This window comes from Coregonus lavaretus, assembly GCF_964263955.1.
Source record: "Coregonus lavaretus genome assembly, chromosome: 10".
In the NCBI taxonomy this organism is placed as follows: domain Eukaryota; kingdom Metazoa; phylum Chordata; class Actinopteri; order Salmoniformes; family Salmonidae; genus Coregonus; species Coregonus lavaretus.
The window spans coordinates 36377586-36403678 of NC_139997.1; the positions used below are offsets into that span (position 1 = coordinate 36377586).

The window sequence follows — 26093 nt, forward strand, 5'->3', positions numbered from 1 at the left end:
TGGCCTCACTATATTCTCAAGGGCAATTTATGTTGTAACTTTCCTTTAATAATGTCAATGAGAAGATTACTATTATTGAACCAGAGTTTAAGTAAATAATGTGAACATGCATTGCACGCATTCACGATGCAACTTGTATAATTTGTTATCCCGTCTATTTAATATGTTATGGTTATTTTGCTCACTGAGCAAACTATTTTGCATGAGGAAAGGTCCTTAGAAGCAGATGTGGGTGTGCAGAGAGAGTGAAATTGAGTGGGGGGGGGGTGTAACACTGGTTGTTATGGTTGTCTTCCAGGGATGAGGGGATGTCTGGGGTAGGGCAGTAAGGGCACGTCCCTTGGCAGGATGTATGAGGTGACTGTGATGGGGCTGCTGTGTCCATGGTCTGTTCCACACAGGCTATCCTAAAAATCCCAATGATGGGTCAGAGTCCTGAAGAGGGACATTCTGTCAGGAGGAGAGAAGAATGTGATTTAAGAGGTGATACACTGTATAGGCTACAAACACTGTACACACACACATACACACACTGTACACACACTATATTCTATAGGTCCTGTCATACCTTGAGAGCACTCTGTAGGATGCGGAGACGGTGCAGCTTTTCACTGAGCAGTGGGTCGTTGATGCGGCGGACGAAGGAACGTTTGTACTCCAGGCGGGAGGAGGGCCGGTGGTCGCCTATGGAGGACAGGTTTGCCCTCTCCAGGGCCCGGTACAGGTCCCCCAAAGAGTCAGCCTGGGGACGTCCCTCCCGCTCACAGCCTGAGGACAAGCAGAGTCACCATATGTGTCATTCACCTGCTGTTTTATATTGCACCACATAAACAACAGCAACAACATGCATGTGAATCTAGATCTCAGCACAGCATTGCACTTCCTCATAGGCAGGCAACACACACACAGTAGGCTGCTACTGTGGAATTTCCCATGCTATCCTTTACATACAGTGCATTCGGAAAGTATTCAGATCCCTTCACTTTTTCCACATTTTGTTACGTTACAGCCTTATTCTACACACAGTACCCCATAATGACAAAGCAAAAATAGGTTTTTAGAAATGTTTGCAAATATATAAAAAATAAAATTTAAAAAACGGAAACATCACATTTACATAAGTATTCAGACCATTTACTCAGTACTTTGTTGAAGCACCTTTGGCAGCGATTACAGCCTCAAGTCTTCTTGGGTATGATGCTACAAGCTTGGCACACCTGTATTTGGGGAGTTTCTCACATTCTTCTCTGCAGATCCTCACAAGCTCTGTCAGGTTGGATGGACAGCTATTTTCAGGTCTCTCCAGAGATTTTAAATGGGGTTCAAGTCCGGGCTCTGGCTGGGCCACTCAAGGACATTCAGAGACTTGTCCCGAAGCCACTCCTGCATTGTCTTGGCTGTGTGCTTAGGGTCGTTGTCCTGTTGGAAGGTGTGATGTCCTGAGTCTGAGGTCCTGAGCGCTCTGGAGCAGGTTTTCATCAAGGATCTCTCTGTGCTTTGCTCCGTTCATCTTTCCCTCAATCTTGACTAGTCTCCCATTCCCTGCCACTGAAAAACAGCATGATGCCGCCACCACCATGCTTCACCGTAGGGATGGTATTGGCCAGGTGATGAGCGGTGCCTTGTTTCCTCCAGACGTGACGCTTGTCATTCAGGCCAAAGAGTTCAGTCTTGGTTTCATCAGACCAGAGAATCTTGTTTCTCATGGTCTGAGAATCCTTTAGGTGCCTTTTGGCAAACTCCAAGCGGGCTGTCATGTGCCTTTTACTGAGGAGTGGCTTCCGTCTGGCCACTACCATAAAGGCACGATTGGTGGAGTGCTGCAGAGATGGTTGTCGTTCTGGAAGGTTCTCCCATCTCCACAGAGGAACTCTGGATCTCTGTTAGAGTGAACTCTTGGAGCCACCATCTCTGGAGAGACCTGAAAATAGCTGTGCAGCGACGCTCCCCATCCAACATGACAGAGCTTGAGAGGATCTGCAGAGAAGAATGGGAGAAACTCCCCAAATACAGGTGTGCCAAGCTTGTAGCATCATACCCAAGAAGAGTCGAGGCTGTAATCGCTGCCAAAGGTGCTTCAACAAAGTACTGAGTAAAGGGTCTGAATACTTATGTAAATGTGATATATCAGTTTTTTTTTTTTTATACATTTGCAAAGATTTCTAAAAACCTGTTTTTGCTTTGACATTATGGGGTATTGTGTGTAGATTGATGAAGAAAAAAACGATTGAATCCATTTTAGAATAAGGCTGTAACGTAACAAAATGTGGAAAAGGGGTCTGAATACTTTCCTCTTATGCCCTCTTATGGTGCTATTGTCACATAGCTCTTATCTTATGTTAAGTTATCTGGCAAGCAATGTGGACTCAAACAGACCCAGAGGTTTTGTGTCTGGTGGTTGGCATATTATTTTGTGTATTTGTGAGACGTGTTGTGTGTTTCGGGGGTCAGTTGTGAATCTGTGCCTCTTGAAGTGTATCATGCAGTTTTTTCTGCATATCTTTGTGTTAGAGTCTATAGAGAGAGCAGTAGAGACAGTGAGTGATAGCGCAGTAGGGAAATTAGGACAGAAAAAAAGGCCCCTTGGGCATGTTTCTTTGTCCTCTTCAAAATTCAACATTAACATGGGCTGAAAGGATTATCCCCCCCCCCCCCCCCCCCCCACACACACACACACACACATTCGTTATCTAAGGGCAGGCTTGAACATTTTAGTATGTTTGTCTGTTTGCCTCTACAAGTGACAGTGTCCGATTGAATATTTATGATATGGATTTATGGATGTGTTTTATGTAGCTTTGTACTGTATGCATTTATGTGTTTGTGTTTGTTATGTACTGTATATGGATGTGTGAACTTGTCAGGATATGGCTGTACGCTACCTCTCTCTGTCTCTGTATAGGGCATGTACATCAAATCGACATATGATGGCCTGCATGTCATCACTGGAACTACAGAGGGAGTGAGTATATTTTCAACATTCTCAGTCAGGACTATGAAGCCATTTGGCACGTAGATCATTCTCCTATGATATAGACGGAGAAGTGTCACTCATGGCTGTGTCACAGTGAATCTCCTTAATGACAGTGAACAGCATCAGGCCTATCAGGTTTTATAGCTGTGTGATGTGTCTTCCTCTCCATAAGTCTCTGGCTGACCGCTGTAAGAAAATCCATGCAGGCGATGAAGTCATCCAGGTCAATCATCAGACAGTGGTGTGTCTCTCTCTCTCTCTCTTCTTACCTTATATTATCTCTCTGCTCATCCCCTTTATCTTGTTCTCATCTTATGTTTACATACTGGTATGTAACTACCCTATGATTACTACTATGCTTGAGAAAAATGTTGCCCTATGTGTTTTTCATTGTGTGTGTGTGCCCACGCACGCGCGTGTGTGTGTGTGTGTGTTTGCGTGCGTGTGTGTAAGACATCGAGGAGGGGGTTGGGCTGCCAGGATGAATTAGTGTCAATTAGGACACTAAGATTTCACTTCACTTTAGAATAGTGTCCTGGAGGTCTCTAGGGATGGGGGATGGGTCTAACTCTCAGACAATCAGCAAAGTCTGTGACACAGACTGTGCCTGAACAATGCCTATAATTACAATGTCACTCACTACTGGTTACCTGGTTATAACTCTAGAAGGACTAATTTCCATTTAAGTATATTCAACTATTTTTACCCATCAAGTTATATTGTAGAATGTGGCAGAGAGAGTGAGAATGAGGTTGTTGTCAAATCTCTTTCTTCTCTGCCTCACAGTGTCATGTCTCTCCATTTCATGGTGTCATGGCTGTCACATCTCTTTGTCCTGTGTCTCAGTCATGTCTCAGTAATGTCTCACCTGTGTCTCTGGCCAGCTGGTAGCGGTTGTGGTCCCTGTGGTCAGAGGCGCTGGCCGAGAGGATGGCATGGAGCCCACTGTCTCGGGGCAGGGTGAAGCTACGGGGTTTCCCCCCAGCCTCTACAGGGACACTGGGGCTGAGTTGCAGGGGCAGTGGGCCATAGTGCTCCTGCAACAGGCTGCGCTGAGCAGGGAGGGTTGACTGGCGGCGGTACTCCACAGACAGGCCACCTCCTCCAGGGGAACGCAGCAGGGCCTCCTCCAGGGGCAGGGTCTGCAGGTAGTGGAGCCCTGTGCTGCCCAGGGGAGTCTCGATCAAGTCCTGCCACGAACGCCGTTGGCTGGAGGACTTCTGACCAGGGGAGCCGTCCCCACTGCCCTCCTGTGGCTCGGGGTGGAACTCCTCATGAGAGGAGCGTGACTGGAAGGTTTCAGAGGAGAGGCGGCCGTGTTTAGGCTCCAAGTATGGACTCATCTGGGACACCTAAAGAGAACCAGACAGAAAGGTGTAATGGCATTGTACCGGTTATTAATATAATTACCAGAATGATAAAAAAAGAGGGAAGAGACTCAGCTAGAGAGGTATATAATGGCATTGTAACAATAATGTAAATAACATATTAAAACTATGCACAGAGTTGTTGTCTAGCTTTTTAAAGAGAGATTAACTTGCCGAGGGGGGCCTGGGGTAGCTGTCGTAGGGGGGTGGAGGGCTGTCCTGTTTCGGCATGGTTGAAGGCATCTCCATGTCCTCATGGTCACTTTCACTCCAGTAGTCTGGTGATGATGACAAAGACGAAGCAGAAAAGAGGACACGTCACCATCAGAAAGAGACAATGTGGGGGGGTTTTCTAAAGTAGGGCAAACAAAGCAGCTGTTGTCCATTATTATTGCCAGCTTTATTCATGTGTATTCATGTATTCTCACCCTGGTCCTGTCGGATCCTCTCCTGCTCCGAGTAACCTGCCACTGCCATGGTCAGACGACTCAGCCACCTGTGAGGGAACAACACTAATGAAACATGACAGCTACACACCATTCCAGATCTCACACACCACACACCATTCTGTTATCCCCGGTTGTTTTTGCATCTCACATCAGCTCACCTGGTCACCTGCCTAGCCCTATTTTCCTACACTTTACAGGTTTCTGTCAGTCTGTCTCACCTCCTTGTATCTTCCTGTCTCCCCCTCTCATATCTCAGCTCTGTGTCAGCTTAAGTAATCCTCACTGACAGTGACTCTCACCTGTTCATGTCATCCACATTGTCTGCTGCAAAGTAGAAACTCTTGATCTTTGGATGGCAGGCCTTGAAAGCACTGGAACACATAAACATGATGTCAAGGACAGATTCCACCATACTGTGCATATCCTGGGGCACATACACAGACTGCATATACTGTACATAGAGACACAAGACACCCATAAACATATAATGCATTTAAAGACACACACACACTCCATTCTCGACACATTCAAACAAACACATGTTGAGGTTCACACAGACCACAAGACCCAAATATTCATTAATCGGTATACAAACACAAATACATGTACTCACTACTTCCTACGGCACTCAGATGCACGATCGATCTTGAATTCTGGGAGACTAACAAAGCCCTCTGCCTTTTCATCCTGAGGGAGGAAAAAACACAATATCATATATTGTTCTGACACCCATTACCTTTCTGACACATACAAAAAATAAATAGGGATGGTTCACATTTTAGATAAGATAATCAGGAGAGGAAGCCACGGTATTACAAATCAGCAAGTCTGTCACACACTCACCTCCTCATTCATGTACCAGTATAGGCAGGTATCTTTCAGGATGAACCAGTACTTTTTCCACTTCTGGGAGAAGTAGCTTTTAGCATCCTTCTTCTTCCACAGCCAGCCCTCACAGTCCCCCCGCCCCAGGTCCTTACAGGAGATACGCCTCTTACTGATGGAGGACAGAGAACCGCCTACTGCAGTGAGGAGAGAGGAGGAGAGGGTAGCAATGAATGGACTGTATTGGTCTGCATCAGCATGTATCTAGATGTATGTAGTGCATATTTGAGACTGTACATGGGGTATGGACTGTAGGTTTTAAATAACTCACCTTTACTCTTCTTCCTAGACCTTGAGAGCAGCGAGGATCGTTCAAACATCTACAAAATAACACACATGAATTTGAGAGATAGCAATACACATTGGTCTGTCTTCACTGTGATCAGTCCTCGAAATATCTGACCTTAATCACAACAAACGACACGTCAGTGTTGTCTCAGGGGTCTGGGACCAATGGGACTTACATGATAGAGGGAGGCAGAGTCAGAGCTGGATGTGGACATGGAGACTTCCATCTGGAGGGCTGGGTGGAGGGCGTAGTGGGCGGGGCTGCCCTTGTCACCCTTCTTCCTGCTGCGTCCTGTCAGGTACTCCTCTGGCATGGCCTCACTCTGACTCACATAGCGCAGCAGAGAGTTTTCTATGGGAGCAGGGAAGGCCAGCAATTATATCACTTTGTCGAATGCCATTTGAATCTATAGGCCTACAATGTGTACATAATTTCTACCTACTGAATATTCATTGTGCTGTAACTTAGTTAATGCAAACTTTAAACAACAGCGAAAAACAAGCCAAGCCAAAATCAAATTCTAGAGATTGTGTAATGATTGCTTGGATGAAAAGGGACAGTTGTGTGACTTGTGGGCATAGTCATTTCATTAGGGCCTTGAGGCTGGAGCAAGGCCCATTGACTAATATCCTCAATCTGACTTATGGGCTAGTTTTGTGAGTCATATCACTGGGAAGTGTAATTGATGTTTTGTGTAATCCTGTAGTGTGTCCAGGCATTCGGCTTTAGGGCTCTAAGGCTTTACTCGGTCTTGTCATTCAGACAAATATCTAGACTTCACTCAAACTCCATTACTGCACTGAACCAACAGAGTAATTCCTAAAGGAGTGTCATTATTTTGATATTTGCAGGGCATTTCCCTCATAAATAGAAAGAAATGTTGCATTAAGGCAGACATTCAATATGTCAAGATATTGCCTCTTGCCAAAAAGGCAGATAAATATAGCACCCTCACTGATGCTGAAAAGCCCACAGGAACAGTAGACTGACTGCCACCACCCCCTTCAGGAATCATAAACATAACATCACAATGGCTGCCTCTCAGACTGAAATAAGGCCATTCGCTCTCTTCCTACTCTGTTTGCCACTGGGCTTGGCCGCAACCAATGAAATGCACGAATCTTGGGAAGATCCTGGCTACAGTTGCCAAGGCAACGACATACAGTACCTTCAAGACCCAAAAGCAAAGAGAGAGAGGGAGACCGAGAGAAAGAGACGAGAGAGAAAGAGAGAGAGAGCAGGAAGGACTAATTAAGATACACAGAAAGAAGATACAGGAAAAGAGGGACAGATAAATAGGAGGATAGCTAATTCAGCATCATATCTATCATGCACTGAGCCCTGCCTTGCATGGCTGCTCAGCCTCCTGGTCCCTTGGCTAAGACATCTGAGATGGGGAGGTAGAAAACCCATCCCTGGCCCAATTATGAGAGATATCCACCCACTCACCTCTTCTGCTATATCTCTCTCTTTCTGTCTCCCCTCGCTCTTTATCTCTCCCTCTCTCTCCATCCCAGCCTCCCACTCACCTCTCCTGCTCTCTCTTTTCAGCTTGGCCGAGTCTTCATAGTCTCCCACACAGTTATATTCCACTGGCATGGAGATGGGCCTAAGCCTGCCTGGAGCACACAGCACAGATAACATACAACATTACAGACCTACCCAGGAACATCAAAGAGCTACAAACGGCCTATATTAACACCACAGTGACACAAACACTAACATTACAAACACAAAAAGCATTGCATAGGAACAAGTGCACCACAGGCATCCTTCATCCAAACACACAGCCTTGGACTGGGTTAATGCCATATGTGAGGGATTGACATCCCACATCCAAACACACAGCCTTGGACTGGGTCATACCATATGTGGGGGATTGACATCCCACATCCAAAGACACAGGCTTGGACTGGGTCATACCATATAGTATGTGGGGGATTGACATCCCTCATACAAATATGCAGGCTTCAACTGGGTCATACCATAAGTGGGGGTGCTGTCCCTGCGGACAGGTGGAGGTCCGTGGTTCTGGTCGTACTCATAGCAGTAGAGAACAGCATCCTCCTCCACCAGAGGAAAATGTTGGCGACACTCCTGGTCCAGGAAGGAGTTGGGGGACTCAGAGCCCTTGGCTACCGGGACTTCAGCTTGGAGGTCATCGTCACCTGGTAGATTCCCCTTGTCATCTCTGCAGCACAGATCATGGAGAGAGTCTGCTGACCTATGGAGCATCGACTGCATAGGTAAACCTAAACAAACTCATATACTACAAGGCACATAAATCACTCCTCAAAAGGGAACAAACTGACTAAATACACAGACTATCGTAATTACACAGGTAAACCATTGTACAATATTTCACTGCAGTTAATTTACTCAAAAGTACAGCATATGAACAGTGACTACACTGTAATCCCTAAGGTAAGGCATACAGTATGTCACAGTGAGGCAGCTTGTATATGTACCTGGGGGTGTATGGTTCCTCAGGGGGCGGGGGAATGAAGAGGTCCTGCAGGGCACAGCTGTCTCTCCTGGACGGGGTGCTCCGGGTAGTGGTGGGCGTCGCCACACTGCTGCTGGGGCTCTGAGGGATGATGGGCTGTGAGGAGAGAGAGAGAAAGAGGGGGGAGAAGGAAAGAGGGGGGGAGAAGGGGGAGAGAGAGAGGGGGTTAGTTTTCTGACATACTGCAGTGATGTGTAGTCTCGTAAGCAGTTTAAGACTACGCTTAATCAAACCATTAGAGCTTCAATTTGTGGGAATTGCTCATTTCTCGATTGGAGAATGGCTAAAGGCAGGGTTAGGGAATGGAAAATGTATTTGATCCTTTGCATTTGATGAACTGTAAATTCAAAGCATAAGTCAATAACTGAATCTGGATGCATGATGAAACAAGAGGGAGAGGATGGTAGGGAGAGGAGAAGAGGTAAAGAAGAAGGTGAGAGGGAGAAGGAGGAGGAGAGGATGGGGGGGGGGGATCAGGAGGCGTCAGAGCTCTGATGCGCTCCAGTTGGTCAGGGCCCCAGGGGGAGGGAGGAAAACAGCACTTAGCCCAGCGTGGGACTCAGAGGGGGGTCAGGGATGGAGTCACATATGCCCCTCACACACACGCGTCTTCCAAGCACTAGTTCAGATACGACTTCTATATTACACAACTGTTTGGGGCAGAATATGACACACAGACAGACACAGTCACAAAAACTCACTGCTTTACCGAGATCCACAAGCATACAAATGCACTCTCCTGATTGCATACTCACCGTCACCATGCATAGACAGTCACATACTATGCACATGCAAAAGTTCACACACCCTCTCACTCATTAACCTACTGATAAAATAGTGGTATACAGTATATAAATCACCTCTCACTAACACACAGGCTGTGTCTGAAATGCCACCCTATTCCATATATACTATAAAGTATATACACACATTCATCAGTTGTGTGGAGGTTGAAAGTGTTGTCATACTTGCAGGGCTAAGGGTTTCCATCTCATGTTCTTCAGCAGTGCTGGGGTGGATGTGAGTGTACTCTGTGGGCGCTTCTTCAGAGTCAGCATAACACCGCCGGGGTCCCCACGCAAAGAATTCACCAAATTCTTCAACTGCCAGCCCACCTAGCGCCACACGCCAACAAACACACACGCGCACACACACACACACACACACACACACACACACACACAATGAAAAACACAAAGGGCTACCTTTCGCACAAGCATAGTAGTAATCATAGGGTAGTTATATACCAGTATGTAAACATAAGATGAGAACAAGATAAAGGGGATGAGCAGAGAGATAATATAAGGTAAGAAGAGAGAGAGAGACACACCACTGTCTGATGATTGACCTGGATGACTTCATCGCCTGCATGGATTTTCTTACAGCGGTCAGCCAGAGACTTATGGAGAGGAAGACACATCACACAGCTATAAAACCTGATAGGCCTGATGCTGTTCACTGTCATTAAGGAGATTCACTGTGACACAGCCATGAGTGACACTTCTCCGTCTATATCATAGGAGAATGATCTATGTGCCAAATTACATTTACATTTTAGTCATTTAGCAGACGCTCTTATCCAGAGCGACTTACAGTTAGTGAGTGCATACATCATTCTTTTTTTAAATATATATATATATATTTTTTTTTTACTGGTGGGAATTGAACCCACAACCCTGGCGTTGCAAACGCCATGCTCAACCAACTGAGCTACATCCCTGCCGGCCATTCCCTCCCCTATCCTGGGCCAATTGTGCACCGCCCCATGGGTCTCCCGGTCACGGCCAGCTACAACAGAGCCTGGATTCGAACCAGGATCTCTAGTGGCACAGCTAGCACTGCAATACAGTGCCTTAGACCACTGCGCCACTCGGGAGACTATGGCTTCATAGTCCTGACTGACAATGTTGAAAATATACTCACTCCCTCTGTAGTTCCAGTGATGACATGCAGGCCATCATATGTCGATTTGATGTACATGCCCTATACAGAGACAGAGAGAGGTAGCGTACAGCCATATCCTGACAAGTTCACACATCCATATACAGTACATAACAAGCACAAACACATAAATACATTCAGTACAAAGCTACATAAAACACATCCATAAATCTATATATCTCATAAAATATATCTCACTGGTCATCCCCAAAGCCAACACCTCCTTTGGCCGCCATTCCTTCCAGTTCTCTGCTGCCAATGACTGGAACGAACTGCAAAAATCTCTGAAGCTGGAGACTCTTATCTCCCTCACTAACTTTAAGCATCAGTTGTCAGAGCACCTTTCCGATCACTGCACCTGTACACAGCCCATCTGAAATTAGCCCACCCAACTACCTCATCCCCATATTGTTATTTATTTTGCTCATTTGCACCCCAGTATCTCTATTTGCACATCATCTCTTGCACATCTATTATTCCAGTGTTAATACTAATTGTAATTATTTTGCACTATAGCCTATTTATTGCCTTACCTCCATAACTTGCTACATTTGCACACACTGTATATATATTTTCTGTTGTATTTTTGACTTTATGTTTTGTTTTACCCCATATGTAACTCTGTGTTATTGTTTTTATCGCACTGCTTTGCTTTATCTTGGCCAGGTCGCAGTTGTAAATGAGAACTTGTTCTCAACTGGCTTACCTGGTTAAATAAAGGTGAAATAAATAAATAAAATAAATAAAAAAATCCATATCGTAAATATTCAATCGGTCACTGTCACTTGTAGAGGCAAACAGACAAACATACTAAAATGTTCAAGCCTGCCCTTAGATGGGCTGTAAATGCATAACAAATAGACACACACAAGCACACACACTCAGTGCATTTCAGTCTGAGTGAGATGAGAGTAAGAGGTTTATTTTTTTCCCACACGGCCCACTCCTCTGTTCAGGTTATATTGCCTGTACTGTATGTGAAAAGCTCTGTGGCCCTCTGTGTGGTCTGTGCATTTATTTGTGTGTGGGGGTGGGAGCTTACAGCCCCAAGCAGGACAGTCATATCTAAGTGCAAGTCAGAGCAAACATGGAGGTTTTAGATAACAGTTTATGTCCACATATTGTACAGGAGAAATCTACTAAGTAAATACAGTGCATTCGGAAAGTATTCAGACCCCTTGACTTTATTCACATTTTGTTACGTTACAGCCTTACTCTAAAATCCATTTTTTAAAATTCCCTCATCAATCTACACACAATGCCCCATAATGACAAGCAAAAACAGGTTTTTAAAATTTTAGCAAATGTATTAAAAATAAAAAACTGAAATATCACATTTACATAAGTATTCAAAACTTTTACTCAGTACTTTGTTGAAGCAACTTTGGCAGTGATTACAGCCTTGAGTATTCTTGGGTATGATGCCACAAGCTTGGCACACCTGTATTTGGGGAGTTTCTCCCATTCTTCTCTGCAGATCCTCTCAAGCTCTGTCAGGTTGGATGGGGAGCGTCGCTGCACAACTATTTTCAGGTCTCTGGCTGGACCACTCAGGGATATTCAGAGACTTGTCCCGAAGCAACTCCTGCGTTGTCTTGGCTGTGTGCTTAGGGTTGTTGTCCTGTTGGAAGGTTAACCTTCGCCCCAGTCTGAGGTCCTGTGTGCTCTGGAGCAGGTTTTCATCAAGGATCTCTGCACTTTGCTCCGTTCACCTTTCCCTCGATCCTGACTAGTTTCCCAGTGAAAAACATCCCCACAGCATGATGCTGCCACCACCATGCTATACCTTAGGGATGATGTCAGGTTTCCTCCAGATGTGACGCTTGGCATTCAGGTCAAAGAGTTCAATCTTGGTTTCATCAGACCAGAGAATCTTGTTTCTCATGGTCTGAGAGTCCTAGGTGCCTTTTGGCAAACTCCAAGCAGGCTGTCATGTGCCTTTTACAGAGGAGTGGCTTCCGTCTGGCCACTCTACCATAAAGGCCTGATTAGTGGAGTGCTGCAGAGATAGTTGTCCTTCTGGAAGGTTCTCCCATCTCCACAGAGGAACTCTGGAGCTCTGTCAGAGTGACCATTAGGTTCTTGGTCACCTCCCTGACCAAGGCCTTTCTCTCCGATGGCTCAGTTTGGCCGGTCGGCCAGCTCTAGGAAGAGTCTTGGTGGTTCCAAACTTCTTCCATTTAAGAATGATGGAGGCCACTGTGTTCTTGGGGACCTTCAATGTTGCAGAAATGTTTTGGTACCCTTCCCCAGATCTGTGCCTTGACACAATCCTGTCTCTGAGCTCTACTGACAATTCCTTCAACCTCATGGCTTGGTTTTTGCTCTGACATGCAAAGTCAACTGTGGGACCTTATATAGACCGGTGTGTGCCTTTCCAAATCATGTCCAATCAATTTAATTTACCACAGTTGGACTCCAATCAAGTTGTAGAAACATCTCAAGGATGACCAATGGAAAGGATGCACCTGAGCTCAATTTCGAGTCTCATAACAAAGGGTCTTAATACTTATGTAAATAAGGTATTTCTAAAAGCCTCTTTTCACTTTGTCGTTATGGGGTATTTTGTATAGGTTGATCACCCAGAAAGAGTGCATGTTTTGTATTTGTGTGAGAGAGAGAAAGTAAGTACAAGGCACAAGACCTTCTAGTCTGTATGCCTGAGTGTCTGGGGAGTCTTACCAGTCCCTCAGTGGACTTGATGTTGGCCAGCTGAACCACCTCCAAATGGGCTGACTGGGACACCATCGGGTCAGAGGACAGAGAGATGATGTGATCACACACTCCAGATAGAGTCTTACACTGGAAAAGGGAAGGATGGAGTGAAGGGGAAAAGAGTGAACAGTGATTTAAGATGGATTAGGGATGAGTCGCCAGCCAGTAACTGAGTTATGGGGATTTTAATTATGTTTGGATGTGTTGAACGGAATTGAAATAAGTGGGCCCACTCACCACATGCAGAATCTTATTTTCTGTCTCATACACAGAACAGTCCTGAAAAACAGAGGGAGATGGAGAGGCAGAGGTTACCACAGGACAATGTGTCAGAGAAGTGATTATTATTCCAGATATAACAAAGTGGCTATTTGCAAAGAACAGAGAGGTTCAGCACCGATGTCCCACCCCCCGCCCCACACACACACACACTCACACACACACACACACACACACACACACACACACACACACACACACACACACACACACACACACACACACACACACACACACACACATACACACACACACACACACACACATACACACACACACACACACACACACACACACAAACAGTCCACCCTTTTGGGGCCTGCATCCCTCGCTACCTCTCTCTGCTCCTTCTCTCTCTCTACTGGCGATATCTCCCTGCCATCAGATAGACTCTAAGGACAGCCAAACACAGATGAAACCTCCACTTCTCTACCTGCTGGTCTTTTGGAGCACCTCCCCAGTCTTGGACGAGACCCTCTCCTCAGTGGCGTAGCGCAGTTTCGAGAGGCCCCCCCGCAAGGTCTAGGCAAGTCCCCCCCCTAACTAATCTCATGCAATTCTACACATTTGGCCATGAGGCTGAGAGAAAAATGTGCAGTTTTATAGCTAACCTTATGCTATTAAAAAAAAAATCCATGAGGCTGAGAGAAAATGTTGCAGTTTTAAAGCTAACTTCCTGTAATTCTAAACATTTTGCTATGGCTTATGACGTGCCCATATGCTATCTGGGGAGCCCTGAGCTTTTAGGGGGACTGCGGGGGTGCGTCATACGCCACTGCCTCTCGTATGTGCCTGCCTGTCCTTGTGCCAATCCCTGCAGGACCCAGCGCTGAACTAACACTCCCTCACTCCCTGCAGCCCTCCCCCTACAGTACCTTGTCCTGCTCTAGTGAAGACGGATGTCTCTACACAGTCACAGCCTTCCCCTATTTATATATATTGGGACAGCTCAGCTCTGCTCCCGCAGTACGAATTAGAGCAACACAGAGAAACACATACTGTATGGTAGTCACGCAGGCCGTCATGCTCTTTACAAAAGGCAAGGCTACATTTGAGTAGCCAGAGGCTATCCTCTCTCCATGGGCATGATGACACATATAGTCATTTCCAATAGCAGAGCAGAGAACACAGCTTCCGTGTTGACTAACTTAATTTAAAAAAGGCTTTGAGAAATGTTTGTTATAACCCAGTTTTGGGAAACAGTAACAGTGGTAATGCTAGCTAGTGGTACAGCTGTATATGGGACTGTGTTTGATGGCTTACCTGCTGTACAATCGTGGTGAGCTCTAGACACAGCTGAATCACATTGTTTCTTGTCATGGAGTAGTCTGCCACTGCTGCAAACGGAGACCTGAAAAAGAAGTAGCACCTGGAATTAACCATTAGATCATTCTTAATTCTAATCCCTTTGACTGGACAATACATGTTGGTGAGTATGAAGTGTGTATCGTGTGTCATATTATATATGACAATGACTGTTATCTCCATTGTTCTTTTCTTCTTTTGGCTCTATACTCCAACAGCTTGGATTTTAAATCAAACAATGTAAAAGTGCAGACTGTCAGCTTTAATATGAGGGTATTTACATCCATATCAGGTGAACCGTTTGAAATTACAGCACTTTCAGTACACAGTCCCCCAATTTTAGAGGACCAAAAGTATTGGGACAAATTCACTTATGTGTATTAAAAGTATTTGGTCCAATATTCATAGCACACAATGACTACATCATGCTTGTGACTTTACAAATTTGTTTGATGCATTTGCTGTTTGTTTTGGTTGTGTTTCAGAATATTTTGTGCTCAATAGAAATTAATGTTAAATAATGTATTGTTTCATTTTGGAGTCACTTTTATTGTAAATTAGAATAGAATATGTTTCTAAACACTTCTACATGAATGTGGATGCTACCATGATTACGGATAATCCTGAATGAATCGTGAATAATGATCAATGAGAAAGTTACAGACGCACAAATATCATACCCTCAAGACATGCTAACCTCCCACCAATACATAATATTTTTTGGGGGGTATGATATTTGTGCGTCTGTAACCATCTCACTTATCATTATTCACTATTCATTCAGGATTATCCATAATCATGGTAGCATCCACATTAATGTAGAAGTGTTTAGAAAACATTATATTCTTATTTACAATAAAAGTGACTCCAAAATGACACAATACATTATTTACCATTTCTATTGGGCACAAAATAATCTGAAACATAACCAAAACAAACAGCAAATGCATCCAACAAATATGTAGTCACAAGCTTGATGTAGTCATTGCGTGGTATGAATATGGGACCAAAATTGTAACTTTTTACTACTTTAATACACATATACTGTAAGTGAATTTGTCCAAAAACCTTTGGTGTCCTAAAATGGGGGGACTATGTACAAAAAGTGCTGTAATTTCTAATTGGTTCACCCGATATGGATAAAAATACCCCAAAATTAAAGCTGACAGTCTGCACTTTAACCATATAGTCATTGTTTGACTTCAAATCCAAACCTTTGGAGCATAGAGCCAAAATAAGAAAAAATGCACTGTCCCGATATATACTGAACAAAAATATAAACGCAACATGCAACAAGTACGCAGGCCATGGAAGAACTGGGACATTTTCAGCTTCCAGGAATTGTGTATCATGCTGAAACGTGAGGTGATGGCGGCGGATGAATGGCACGACAATGGGCCTCAGGATCTCGTCACGGTATCTCTGTGCATTCAAATTGCCATCAATAAAATGAAATTGTGTTCGTTGTCCGTAGCTTACGCCTGTCCATACCATAACCCCGCCACCGCCATGGGGGACTATTCACAATGTTGACATTAACAAACCACTCGCTCACACAACGCCATACACGTGTTCTGCAGTTGTGACGCCAGTTGGTCGTACTGCCAAATTCTCTAAAACGACGTTGGTAGAGAAACGGCTTATGGTAGAGAAATTAACATTCAATTCTCTGGCAACAGCTCTGGTGGACATTCCTGCAGTCAGCATGCCAATTGCACGCTCCCTCAAAACTTGAGACATCTGTGGCATTGTTGTGTGACAAAACTGCACATTTTAGAGTGGCCTTTTATTGTCCCCAGCACAAGGTGCACCTGTGTAATGATCATGCTGTTTAATCAGCTTCTTGATATGCTACACCTGTCAGGTGGATGGATTATCTTGGCAAATGAGAAATGCTCACTAACAGGGATGTAAACAAATTTGTGCACAGGATTTGAGAGAAATAAGCTTTTTGTGCATATGTAGAATTTCTGGGATCTTTTATTTCAGCTCATGAAACATAGGACCAACACTTTACATGTTGCGTTTATATTTTTGTTCAGTGTAGTATATGACGCTGGTATTGTTCAGTTCTTAAATTACAGTGCAAGTCTAGGGAATCAAACTAGTTATGCAGTAAACAAACATGTTTGTTTACTGCATGTCTTAATACACCCACACACCCGTACACACACCCGTACACACACCCGTACACACACACACACACACACACACACACACACACACACACACACACACACACACACACACACACACACACACACACACACACACACATACACACACACACACACACTGTCTGGCAGCATCTCACAGAGGACCTGAGGAGGATAAACAGTAGCTCCTAACAGACACGCTCAGTGATCTCTCATGGCCAACCTCTCAAAATCAACACTTACATAAAGGCTTTACTCATCTTTTGTTTGTCAGCTGATTGCTCATGGAAATTATGTAAGGACATCAACTTAGTCGTGTTTGAGTGGTCAAAAACAGACCATGTGTTTCTGCTACCCAGTGAACCGTTTCTGACCCTTGACCTCTGAATTAATTATGGGTAAACTCTCATATGACACCCTATGGGGTCTGGACAAAAGTAGTGCACTACATAGAGAACTGTGTGATTTGAAAAGCAACCTATGAGAATAGTCTGGGTATAATAGAGTGTGCCTGAGCATGTATGCGTGTGATTGTGTGTGTACTGTAGCTCATTGCAAATCTCACCTATCCAGCCATGCCAGCAGGCTCTTGGCTGCAGCGATGAGGTCCACCACGGAGGTGAGGAAGTCGTTGGGCAGCCTGCGGGCGACACGGCCGTCATAGTGACCACTGCGCCGCCGTCCTGTGATGAAGTTCTGCAGGTTCTTGGCTGAGGCATTAAGCTTATGGGATAGAGTCTTCAGATTCTCGGTCTCCAAACCGTAGTTCTGAGGGAGAAAGAGAGAAAGGAGAGGGGATATGATTTGTATTGTTTTGGTCGATTCTTGTTGTCATTATAATTTACTACCGGGATGCTATTGTTATTGTACATGGGACTGTTGATGCTTTCTGTTGTTTTATGTTTCTACAGAACCCTCAGGAAGAGGTGATGGTGGGTCTCAACGGGTCTCAAGGGGTTTTACCCTGTAGATATCAATTCCAAACAAACAACAGCAATGTCAGAGCCAATATTATACACAATTACAGGAAGTCGCCTGACATGGGTGCATTTCACCAAAGGAGATCTTGACTATAGTGTGTGAAGAACAAAGTGCACACTAACCAGTGAGTCACATCCTGTACATGTGAAAGCAACTAAAAGAGAAAATTAAAGGCTACTACCTTCCCCAAGAGCTGTAAATATACTGTATGATAAAGTTGTTGAGATAAACAAGTCTACGGTAATCATAAAAACACTACCTAAACTCCCTTGTCCGTAAGCACTGTTCACACTGTCGTTCAAAGGAAATGAATGTGGCATACACAAATAATTCACTGTAACGTTTCTTTCCATACAGGCAGTGAAAGTACAGGGATTAAAAGCGTGGTAAATAAAAAGCCAGTCGTACTGACAGGGGCTCATAGGGAGTCCAGCCCGCCTGCTTACGCCTGCCTCACTGTGTGACAAACATCTGAGGATCTAACAGAACCAGTGATCCATCAGACCCACCCCCACTCCCCCTCCAGCTGTCACCTCGCATGTGTGGGGAAACAAGAAAACACTCATCATGCACTACCCACAATGCCCCCTATGCACGTGGGTGTCTGAGGGCGTCTGTCATGCCAGGGTTTCTTGGATGGGGGCTGGCCGATGAGTAATCATATTTAATACAGCATGCCTGACTGACTGATTTAACTAAATCCCAGTTGCATAAGGGGCTTTGGGAATGAAGGCGAGGCTTACCCATGTGGCTATGGAGGATGAGTGGGCTTCAGATAACATCTGTGACCTCTGTTTCCTAACTCTCCGTCCCCTCCTCTCTAGCTCCTCTCTCTCTACATCACTCCTTCCCTCTCTCCATCCCACCTCCTCTTTACGCGTCACTCGTTTCCCTTTAGTCCCATTAATCTCACCCACTCATTCTCTGCTCGCACTCTCTCTCTTCTCTCTCTTCCTCTCTCTCCCCCTCTTTCTCTCTATCTATTATATTATCTTGGTCATCACTCTCTGTCATCCATGTGTCACACCCACCCAAACCACCCTAGATGCTGATGTGTATTGTTTTGTGTCTGTGTGTGGGGTGATGTGATTGTACAGTATGTGTGTGTGTGTGTTTATTTTCTCTGGAATCAATTACAGGATACAGATGGAACAGGGGAATTTAACTGACAAACAGGGCAATTACCTGGTCTAATACAACACTATCAGCCTAAATCAGATATTTACCCAACTGTGAAGGTGGCAACTACTAATGATCAATAATCAGAAAGAAAATGCTACTTAAGGGGATTATAAAACGATATGTCCTAAGATTGTCAGACAAAACAAAACGTACAAGATTGAACAAGAGTCTGAAATGCTGTCAGAGCAAAAATGCTTCAACATATCCTAGCACCGCACTCCTAAGCTGTAAAGACTCTTACAGTTAAGCATTATCCCCGCCAGCTGCCTGTCTGACCTCTATAAAAGGGGTCTTCACTATCCCCAAAACATTCAAAGGAAAACAGATTAAACACCGAAGCCTGACTTCCCGGACACAGATTAAGCCTAGGCTTGGACTAAAAAGCTACTTCAGTTGGTGAGTCTCTGGATGGTTCTCTGACTTCCTGACTTGATTCACACTCTTTGGGGGTTTCATCGATCCTCTGGATGAGTCACTGAATCCCTGTATAAATCATAGATTCTCTGTATGATTCATGACTCCACCCAGCCTGGTGGTGACTCTAGAGAGGAATACATGACTGAATGCAGGGGACAGAGTAGGTCCATAGCCTCCAGGACAAGCTCTATCTCTAGCTAGCCCTAACCCCTGACCAGCACCCCTGACTCCATCATGGCTACTCACCAGAGCACAGAGTAGATCCACAGCCTCCAGGATGAGCTCCTGGTGTCCGATACGGGACACTCCCAGGTCCTCCAGCTCTTGGTGGGTGATACGAAGCAGCTGGTCTCCCCCCACCTTCTCCCTCTCAAACGTCTTAATGTACTGCTGCAGACAGTCATCCAGCCCTGAAGAGAGAGGAGAGAAGATGACGCGGTGAAAACCCATTACAAAGGGAAATATTCATTAGATAAACAGATTTGTTTTGGCTCACTCCTCTCTGCTCCTGTCTGCTACTACCTCATACACATGTCTTGATGTTTCATTGAGAAATATTTCTGGTAAAGAACTGTAATTGCATATAACTTTGAGAGACAATATAATACTATTCAAGTTACAATAGTTTTTGTATCAACTCCATCCATCCATCCAGATTATTATGACCAACTAAGGCCAATGCAGGCAGTGTGTTTCAGATGTAAGCCCCAACAACCTCAGTCCCTTTCAGACATCAGTCTAAATAGTGTGTGTGAAGATGTTGTGTTATCTGGTCAGGGCTGTGTGAAGAAACTCCTTCTTATCAGTTCAGCCCTGCAGTCCTGAGGGATATACAGTGACTCTATCCCTCCATCTAGTCTCTCTCTCTCTGTCTCTCTCTCTTTCTCGCTCTCTTTCTCTCTCCCCTCTCTCTCTCTATCCCTCTTTCACTCTCTCTCTCTGAATGTGTGTGTGTGTGTGTGTGTGTGTCTTCGCGTCTCTCATTTCTGGGCTTTGAAACTGCAGCCTTTGAGTGTGTGCCAGTGCTTGGTTTAATACAAACTGACACACAGAGATCTCAGAGATGAACACACGTGGCAGAGCTGAACATAGTGCTGTTCTGGGCACAGCTAAACAGACATACACACACAGCCTTACCCAGCTATAGGCAAGCTTTAATAACCCACGTTACACAGACGTCCACGGATGTCCAACAAATTACAGTGGTACATACAACCCACACACAACCAACCCTTTCCACATACCATTACATATGCATACCCTCTACGCATACCATTACATACAACCTTCCTCCTATTATTAACAGAACCCACACACATCATATCTTTATTAAGACCATGTCACATTCAAACACTCTCACAACATTTATTACACACACACAGCCCACTCATAACCAACAGTTGACAGAGGCCTGTCATTAGTAAACATTTAGTTAGTCCCACACTAAACCCAATTGACACACAGCATCATCCTTCCATTCTTCCATCCTTCCCTCCCTGGGGGAGGAATAGGGGAGCTGTTCAAACAGATCCTCCTATCCCCCTGGCATACAAAAACAGAGATGCCACCATCTCAGTGATCCTCTCTGAAAGCTTTAATTCACAGCTGTACAAACACCATCTGTCTAAGTGTGGACTCAACACTCACACACAATCTCTCCCGCACTGACACACACTGCTGTTACACACACACTCACACACACACACTCCAGCTCTGACACACACTGCTTACAGACACACACTGCTGTTACACACACACACTCACACACGCAGACACAAGCACACTCTCCTCATCCACTCTCCCACACTCTTTCTCTCCTTTCTCCTCCCTTGGTCAGCCTCCCACAAAGAAGGCTGTGGAGCCCTCATCTCCTCCTTGTGATTCAATCTCAGTGTGCCTGGACCTAATGAAGCATTCGGCTCAAGTTCAGCTGGCAGCTAAATGATGGAGAAGCTGCAAGAAGAGAGATACATGGCTTTGTACACAATTTAAGGGCTTAACAAATCAGCCTCTTTACCAAGTTAATCAAGACCCACTTGTCAATGAAGAAATCCCCATGTTGCTATAGAAACCATGCAGTGGGGTTTGGAGTACAGTCTGCTGCAAGACGACAATACTGAATGTAAACATGTAAGTGAAACGTTATAGCAATAGAAAAGACCCCTCTAACTTCTCCCCACCAAAACTAGCAGGGACATTATCTAAAGTATGAATGTTCTCTCCAGATAACAACTATCCCCATACATAAACACACAGATAGTCCATTCTAAAGCACAAACACGTATTTGTCCTTTTAAACATCTATATTACACCTCAATTCAGAGATGGGCTTTGTCCATCTAAATGGGCAGAGCAACCCCTCCATAACAAACTAGCCTATAGCTTTACCCAAAAAAATCCTGTTAACAAACAGAGCTATTTTTGTGATGAGATCAATGGAGGAGACAGACAGCCACCCTGACTGGGAAGAGCACACAAAGAGACACAGAGAGAGATGAGATGAGAGACAATTAATCCGCTAGTAATTGAGGCTGCGGTGAGTCAATTCTGTTAACTGCTGTGATACATTACTGTGTTGGCTTTCTACGGGAGGGGGCACTATGTTAATCTACATATTTTATCACTGTCAAGAGACATGGGCAGGGTGCCAGCCATTCAGATCAAAACACACTCACACACACAAACACACACAAAGTTTAAGACGATAAACACACTCTTACCAGAGAAACATGCTGTAAATGTGCACACACATACTCTAGTCTATACATACACTCAAATACCCACTCAAATACCCAACATATGGCACATTATATTCAAACATCTAATATGCATGCCATGCTATGCAACCCAAGTGAGGAGATTGGTCTCATTTTTAACATGATTCTGCTAGGGCAGTGCATTACAGCTTAGCTAGCTGCATAATCATTTTAGTAATTTTCTTTAGCACAAATGTATGGCAGGTGTTTTGTGTGAAAATAACCAATTTATGAAAATGTTTATCTTTTCATAAAACAGCTTGAACATTAACCAAGTATTTGTAGCTGTTTAAACTGCAATATATGTGTAAATAAACAATACGTCCAAACTGACAAGCACAGTTCGCCCTTAATTTAAAGGCTCCATTTATTTCCCGCTGAGAGAGTAGAGAGCCTTGGACACAGGAAACACCAGGAGGATGCAGAGAGTGGCATTATGGGAAGGTCACTGGGTGCTCCTATTTGGCCTCGGGACATCACTGAGCCGTATGCTAATAATGGAACCTCTGAATGGTAATGATGAGACGGAGATGCTGTGGGCCCTTGGGACTGGGAGTATAGGAATGGATCCGAGACAAGATTACACAAACTCAATTTCCTTCCATTCCCTCTGTGACTGTGGCTCCCTCTGTGACTGTGGCTCCCTCTGTGACTGTGGCTCCCTCCATTCCTCCATCCCTCACTTTACATCAACATTACTAGGCTTTGCGCCTAGAACCTGTCTCAGCTCTACTCATCAGATGTGGCTGGGCTACCATAGGGTCCTCCCTCTGAAATGTCTTCCTGTCCTCATCTCCTCTCCATCTCTTCCAATATGCAATCTCTTTCTCTTCTCTCCATCACCTCTGAATTTCCTCATTATTATCCTTTTACTCTCTCCTCTGCCATTCCCACTCTTCCATTACATCCCTATAATCCTCCTATTCCACTAGTCTTTCCAAGCAAAAGCTCTCTCACACACATATGCACACACACACACGGACACCTTGACTACTATGTACTCTTTTACAGAATTTGTAAACTGCTTTGTGTCTAATCCCAGTAGTCAGTCAGTAGTGTGTCTGTCTTAGCTAGCCAGCCGAGCTGCTGTGTATGTTTGGAGCGTGACTGAGTCTGTGAGTGAGCGTGTGTTGAGGCAGTGCGGAGGCGTGAATAAGTAAATTAACACATTAGTTTGAGCATCACTGTGAGGGTTTAATTATCCACATGAGTACCATGCCAATGACACATATCAACACAGACATACACAGGAATGAGATACACACAAAACACATGACAGTAACCTACAATCCATGTAAACAATAACCATAGAATGAACAGAAAACATATTCTCTCTCTCTCAAATGAAAAGTGTGTGTGTGTGTGTGTGTGTGTGTGTGTGTGTGTGTGTGTGTGTGTGTGTGTGTGTGTGTGTGTGTGTGTGTGTGTGTGTGTGTGTGTGTGTGTGTGTGTGTGTGTGTGTGTGTGTGTGTGTGTGTGTGTGTGTGTGCGTGCGTGTGTTAAAGATAGTCATATCAACTGCTGTTCCATCAATCCACAGTGGCTCAGCAGCACATGGGGATTTACCACCAACTGGTTAAGCATCTCTCCAAAACAACATGGGCCTACCGCCAGCCTTGATCCATGACCTCACACACACTACATCTCTCATATGAATCACCTGAACTAGCACCAAATACTGTATAAATCATCTGTCTTATCTTCTTCTTTCAATATATAGTTATTACTACATTATTACCAGCTGTATTGCAGATCTGAAATAATATTTTGGGATATAGTTAATAAATAATCTACATATTTAGTATATGCACTAGATCCACTACAGAGGATTGTAATAGCTATTAGTAATATATTCTCTACATAGTCCATCTTTCATGTTCCCTATAACTAACCAGAGAAATTAAAGTCATTTTAGATATATTAGTGTCTAACATGCTTCACTTCAAATACCTACAGGTCTACATTACTATAAATATTTGTTTAACTTCAGAGTCAAATTCACCCCAATGCCTTCATTTCAGTGGACCATTACTCCCATAATGGCAATGTTCAGACTCTTCTGATCTGCCATTTAAAAGGCAAAGACTGTCCTGAACTCTTTCAATTACCACTGAACCAACTCATCCTCCAGTGCTTTGAGATTCTCTCAGGTCCAAATCTATATCAATGCCAATTCCACACCCAACATTTGTATTGAACATTTAATTCCATTAGTGGTATAGAGAGACCACATAGAATAGAATAGAATAATAAAATAGAATAGAATATCAATCTGTTGCAATTATATAATTGACTACATATACTGAGGTTCAGCAGGTGTTTTTGTTTCCCCCAATCACCAGTGATGGCTCTAGATTCGCACTGTTTATTGATCGGAGTTGGGCGCATTTCGTGCCGTTATACTTGAGTCCAGAGAATATATATTTCAATGCATTTTGTGTGCAGGTTGGTTGCCAACAGCTAATGCACATCTATCTTAAAACCGTGGCGTACCTTTCATCCAGTCCACCACTTGACTCGAACTCCACTTGCTCACAGGCTCCATGACCAGAGCCATTGTGGAAGTTTTTCAGGTCTCGCCTGACAAAAGAAACGCTTAAACACTTCAATCTATGAAATTCACTAAATTCATCAATGTTTGATTCTGTAATCCCTTTGCGTCTTTTCTAACAACGGCGAGGGAGGTCCATCGGATCCGAGGCGACGTTATGCGTGGCTTGAGTCAAGTCCGATAGATTTCTACACAATCCTCTGCGCTTGGTGCTTGTGTTGTTCGCTCGAATATCTCCTTTATTTGTCATTCATGTCGGCTGCTGCCAACACCGCATGATTCTGGTAGAACCGTCTGCGACCCTCTCGCCAATTCATCTCCAGCCTATTATCAACTGATCAGTACAGCCAGCCTCCAACCATCCGATAGCGAACGCATTCACTGGCGTCTGTGGGTTTATTTCCCAGTCGCACTGTGCGGTCCACGCATTCTCCTTCCAGACCAACCCATTGAGTCACACTAGCGCTTGCAGGCTTTTTTTTATCCTCATCAGATGCACTTTCTCTGTATCTCCCTCGCCTCTTTGTCGCTGCTCACGCCTCCATCATACAAGCGCAGTCTAGTGGAAAAGACGGTCGTAACAGAGGCTGAGGATGCTGTAATGTCCCACTCTCTTCTTATCATCCTCTGCGAATCAAATTGAGATTTAGCCCTATTCAATTTAGCATGATTTGATCTGTCTAATTGAGAGTATGAAAGTGAAGAATGAATAGGCATAGGGCATTGCAATATATATTTTGTTATTTGAAATAACAGATCAATCATCCATTACACGTTTGTAACTCTGAACTTCTAATATGTTTTATGTCTAATAGTTGCACTATGCATTATGAGTTTCTATTGAAGGCATATGATACTGTAGGCCTATTTATATTAAAGATGACTGTATCAGGGTTACACAAACACCATTCATTACAGGCCAAATCTCGTTATGAAAGAATGGGCGCTTTTTTCCATTAACAGAACATAATTTGCCTTGCTTAAAGATAGAACCCTTAATTGAAACAATTACAAAGCCGACCCCTTGCCTCTGTTTTGGTAAAAAGCTGAGGGATAGGCCTGGAAAAATATAACCACTCTCAAATTCATAGAAAGAGCTATGGATCCAAGAACTGACCATCCATGATATCAAAATTATAGTTTTAACTATGTTTTGAGGCATTACAGTGTTTGTTTACATTTGCAGTAAAACAAGCTTATATTTTGGGTTCTGATGGGGTATGACAGATGAACTAAGATCATGAGGCATTTATTTATAAGTTATATTCTTCAAGAATCAATGGGTATATATCATTTTTATAGGTCCAAAAATTGATGTAGCAATTAAGGATTCTAGCTTT

At 44.1% G+C, this 26093-nt stretch overlaps 1 protein-coding gene across 1 annotated transcript; it reads right to left on the bottom strand.

Annotated features, from left to right (window-relative positions):
- Positions 1-402: 402 nt before the first annotated feature.
- On the bottom strand, positions 403-24759 carry LOC311136428 (connector enhancer of kinase suppressor of ras 2-like; the record flags this gene model as incomplete). Its single annotated transcript, XM_084170553.1, has 22 exons — positions 403-450; positions 569-768; positions 3843-4326; positions 4516-4619; positions 4770-4837; positions 5090-5161; positions 5404-5477; positions 5634-5812; positions 5947-5995; positions 6140-6315; positions 7494-7583; positions 7950-8188; positions 8433-8566; positions 9439-9585; positions 9801-9869; positions 10394-10453; positions 13094-13213; positions 13364-13405; positions 14669-14774; positions 17432-17634; positions 19693-19856; positions 24696-24759. The coding sequence occupies 22 exons, from the start codon at positions 24757-24759 to the stop codon at positions 403-405; spliced, it is 2892 nt and encodes a 963-aa protein (XP_084026679.1).
- Between the last annotated feature and the right edge of the window lie 1334 nt (positions 24760-26093).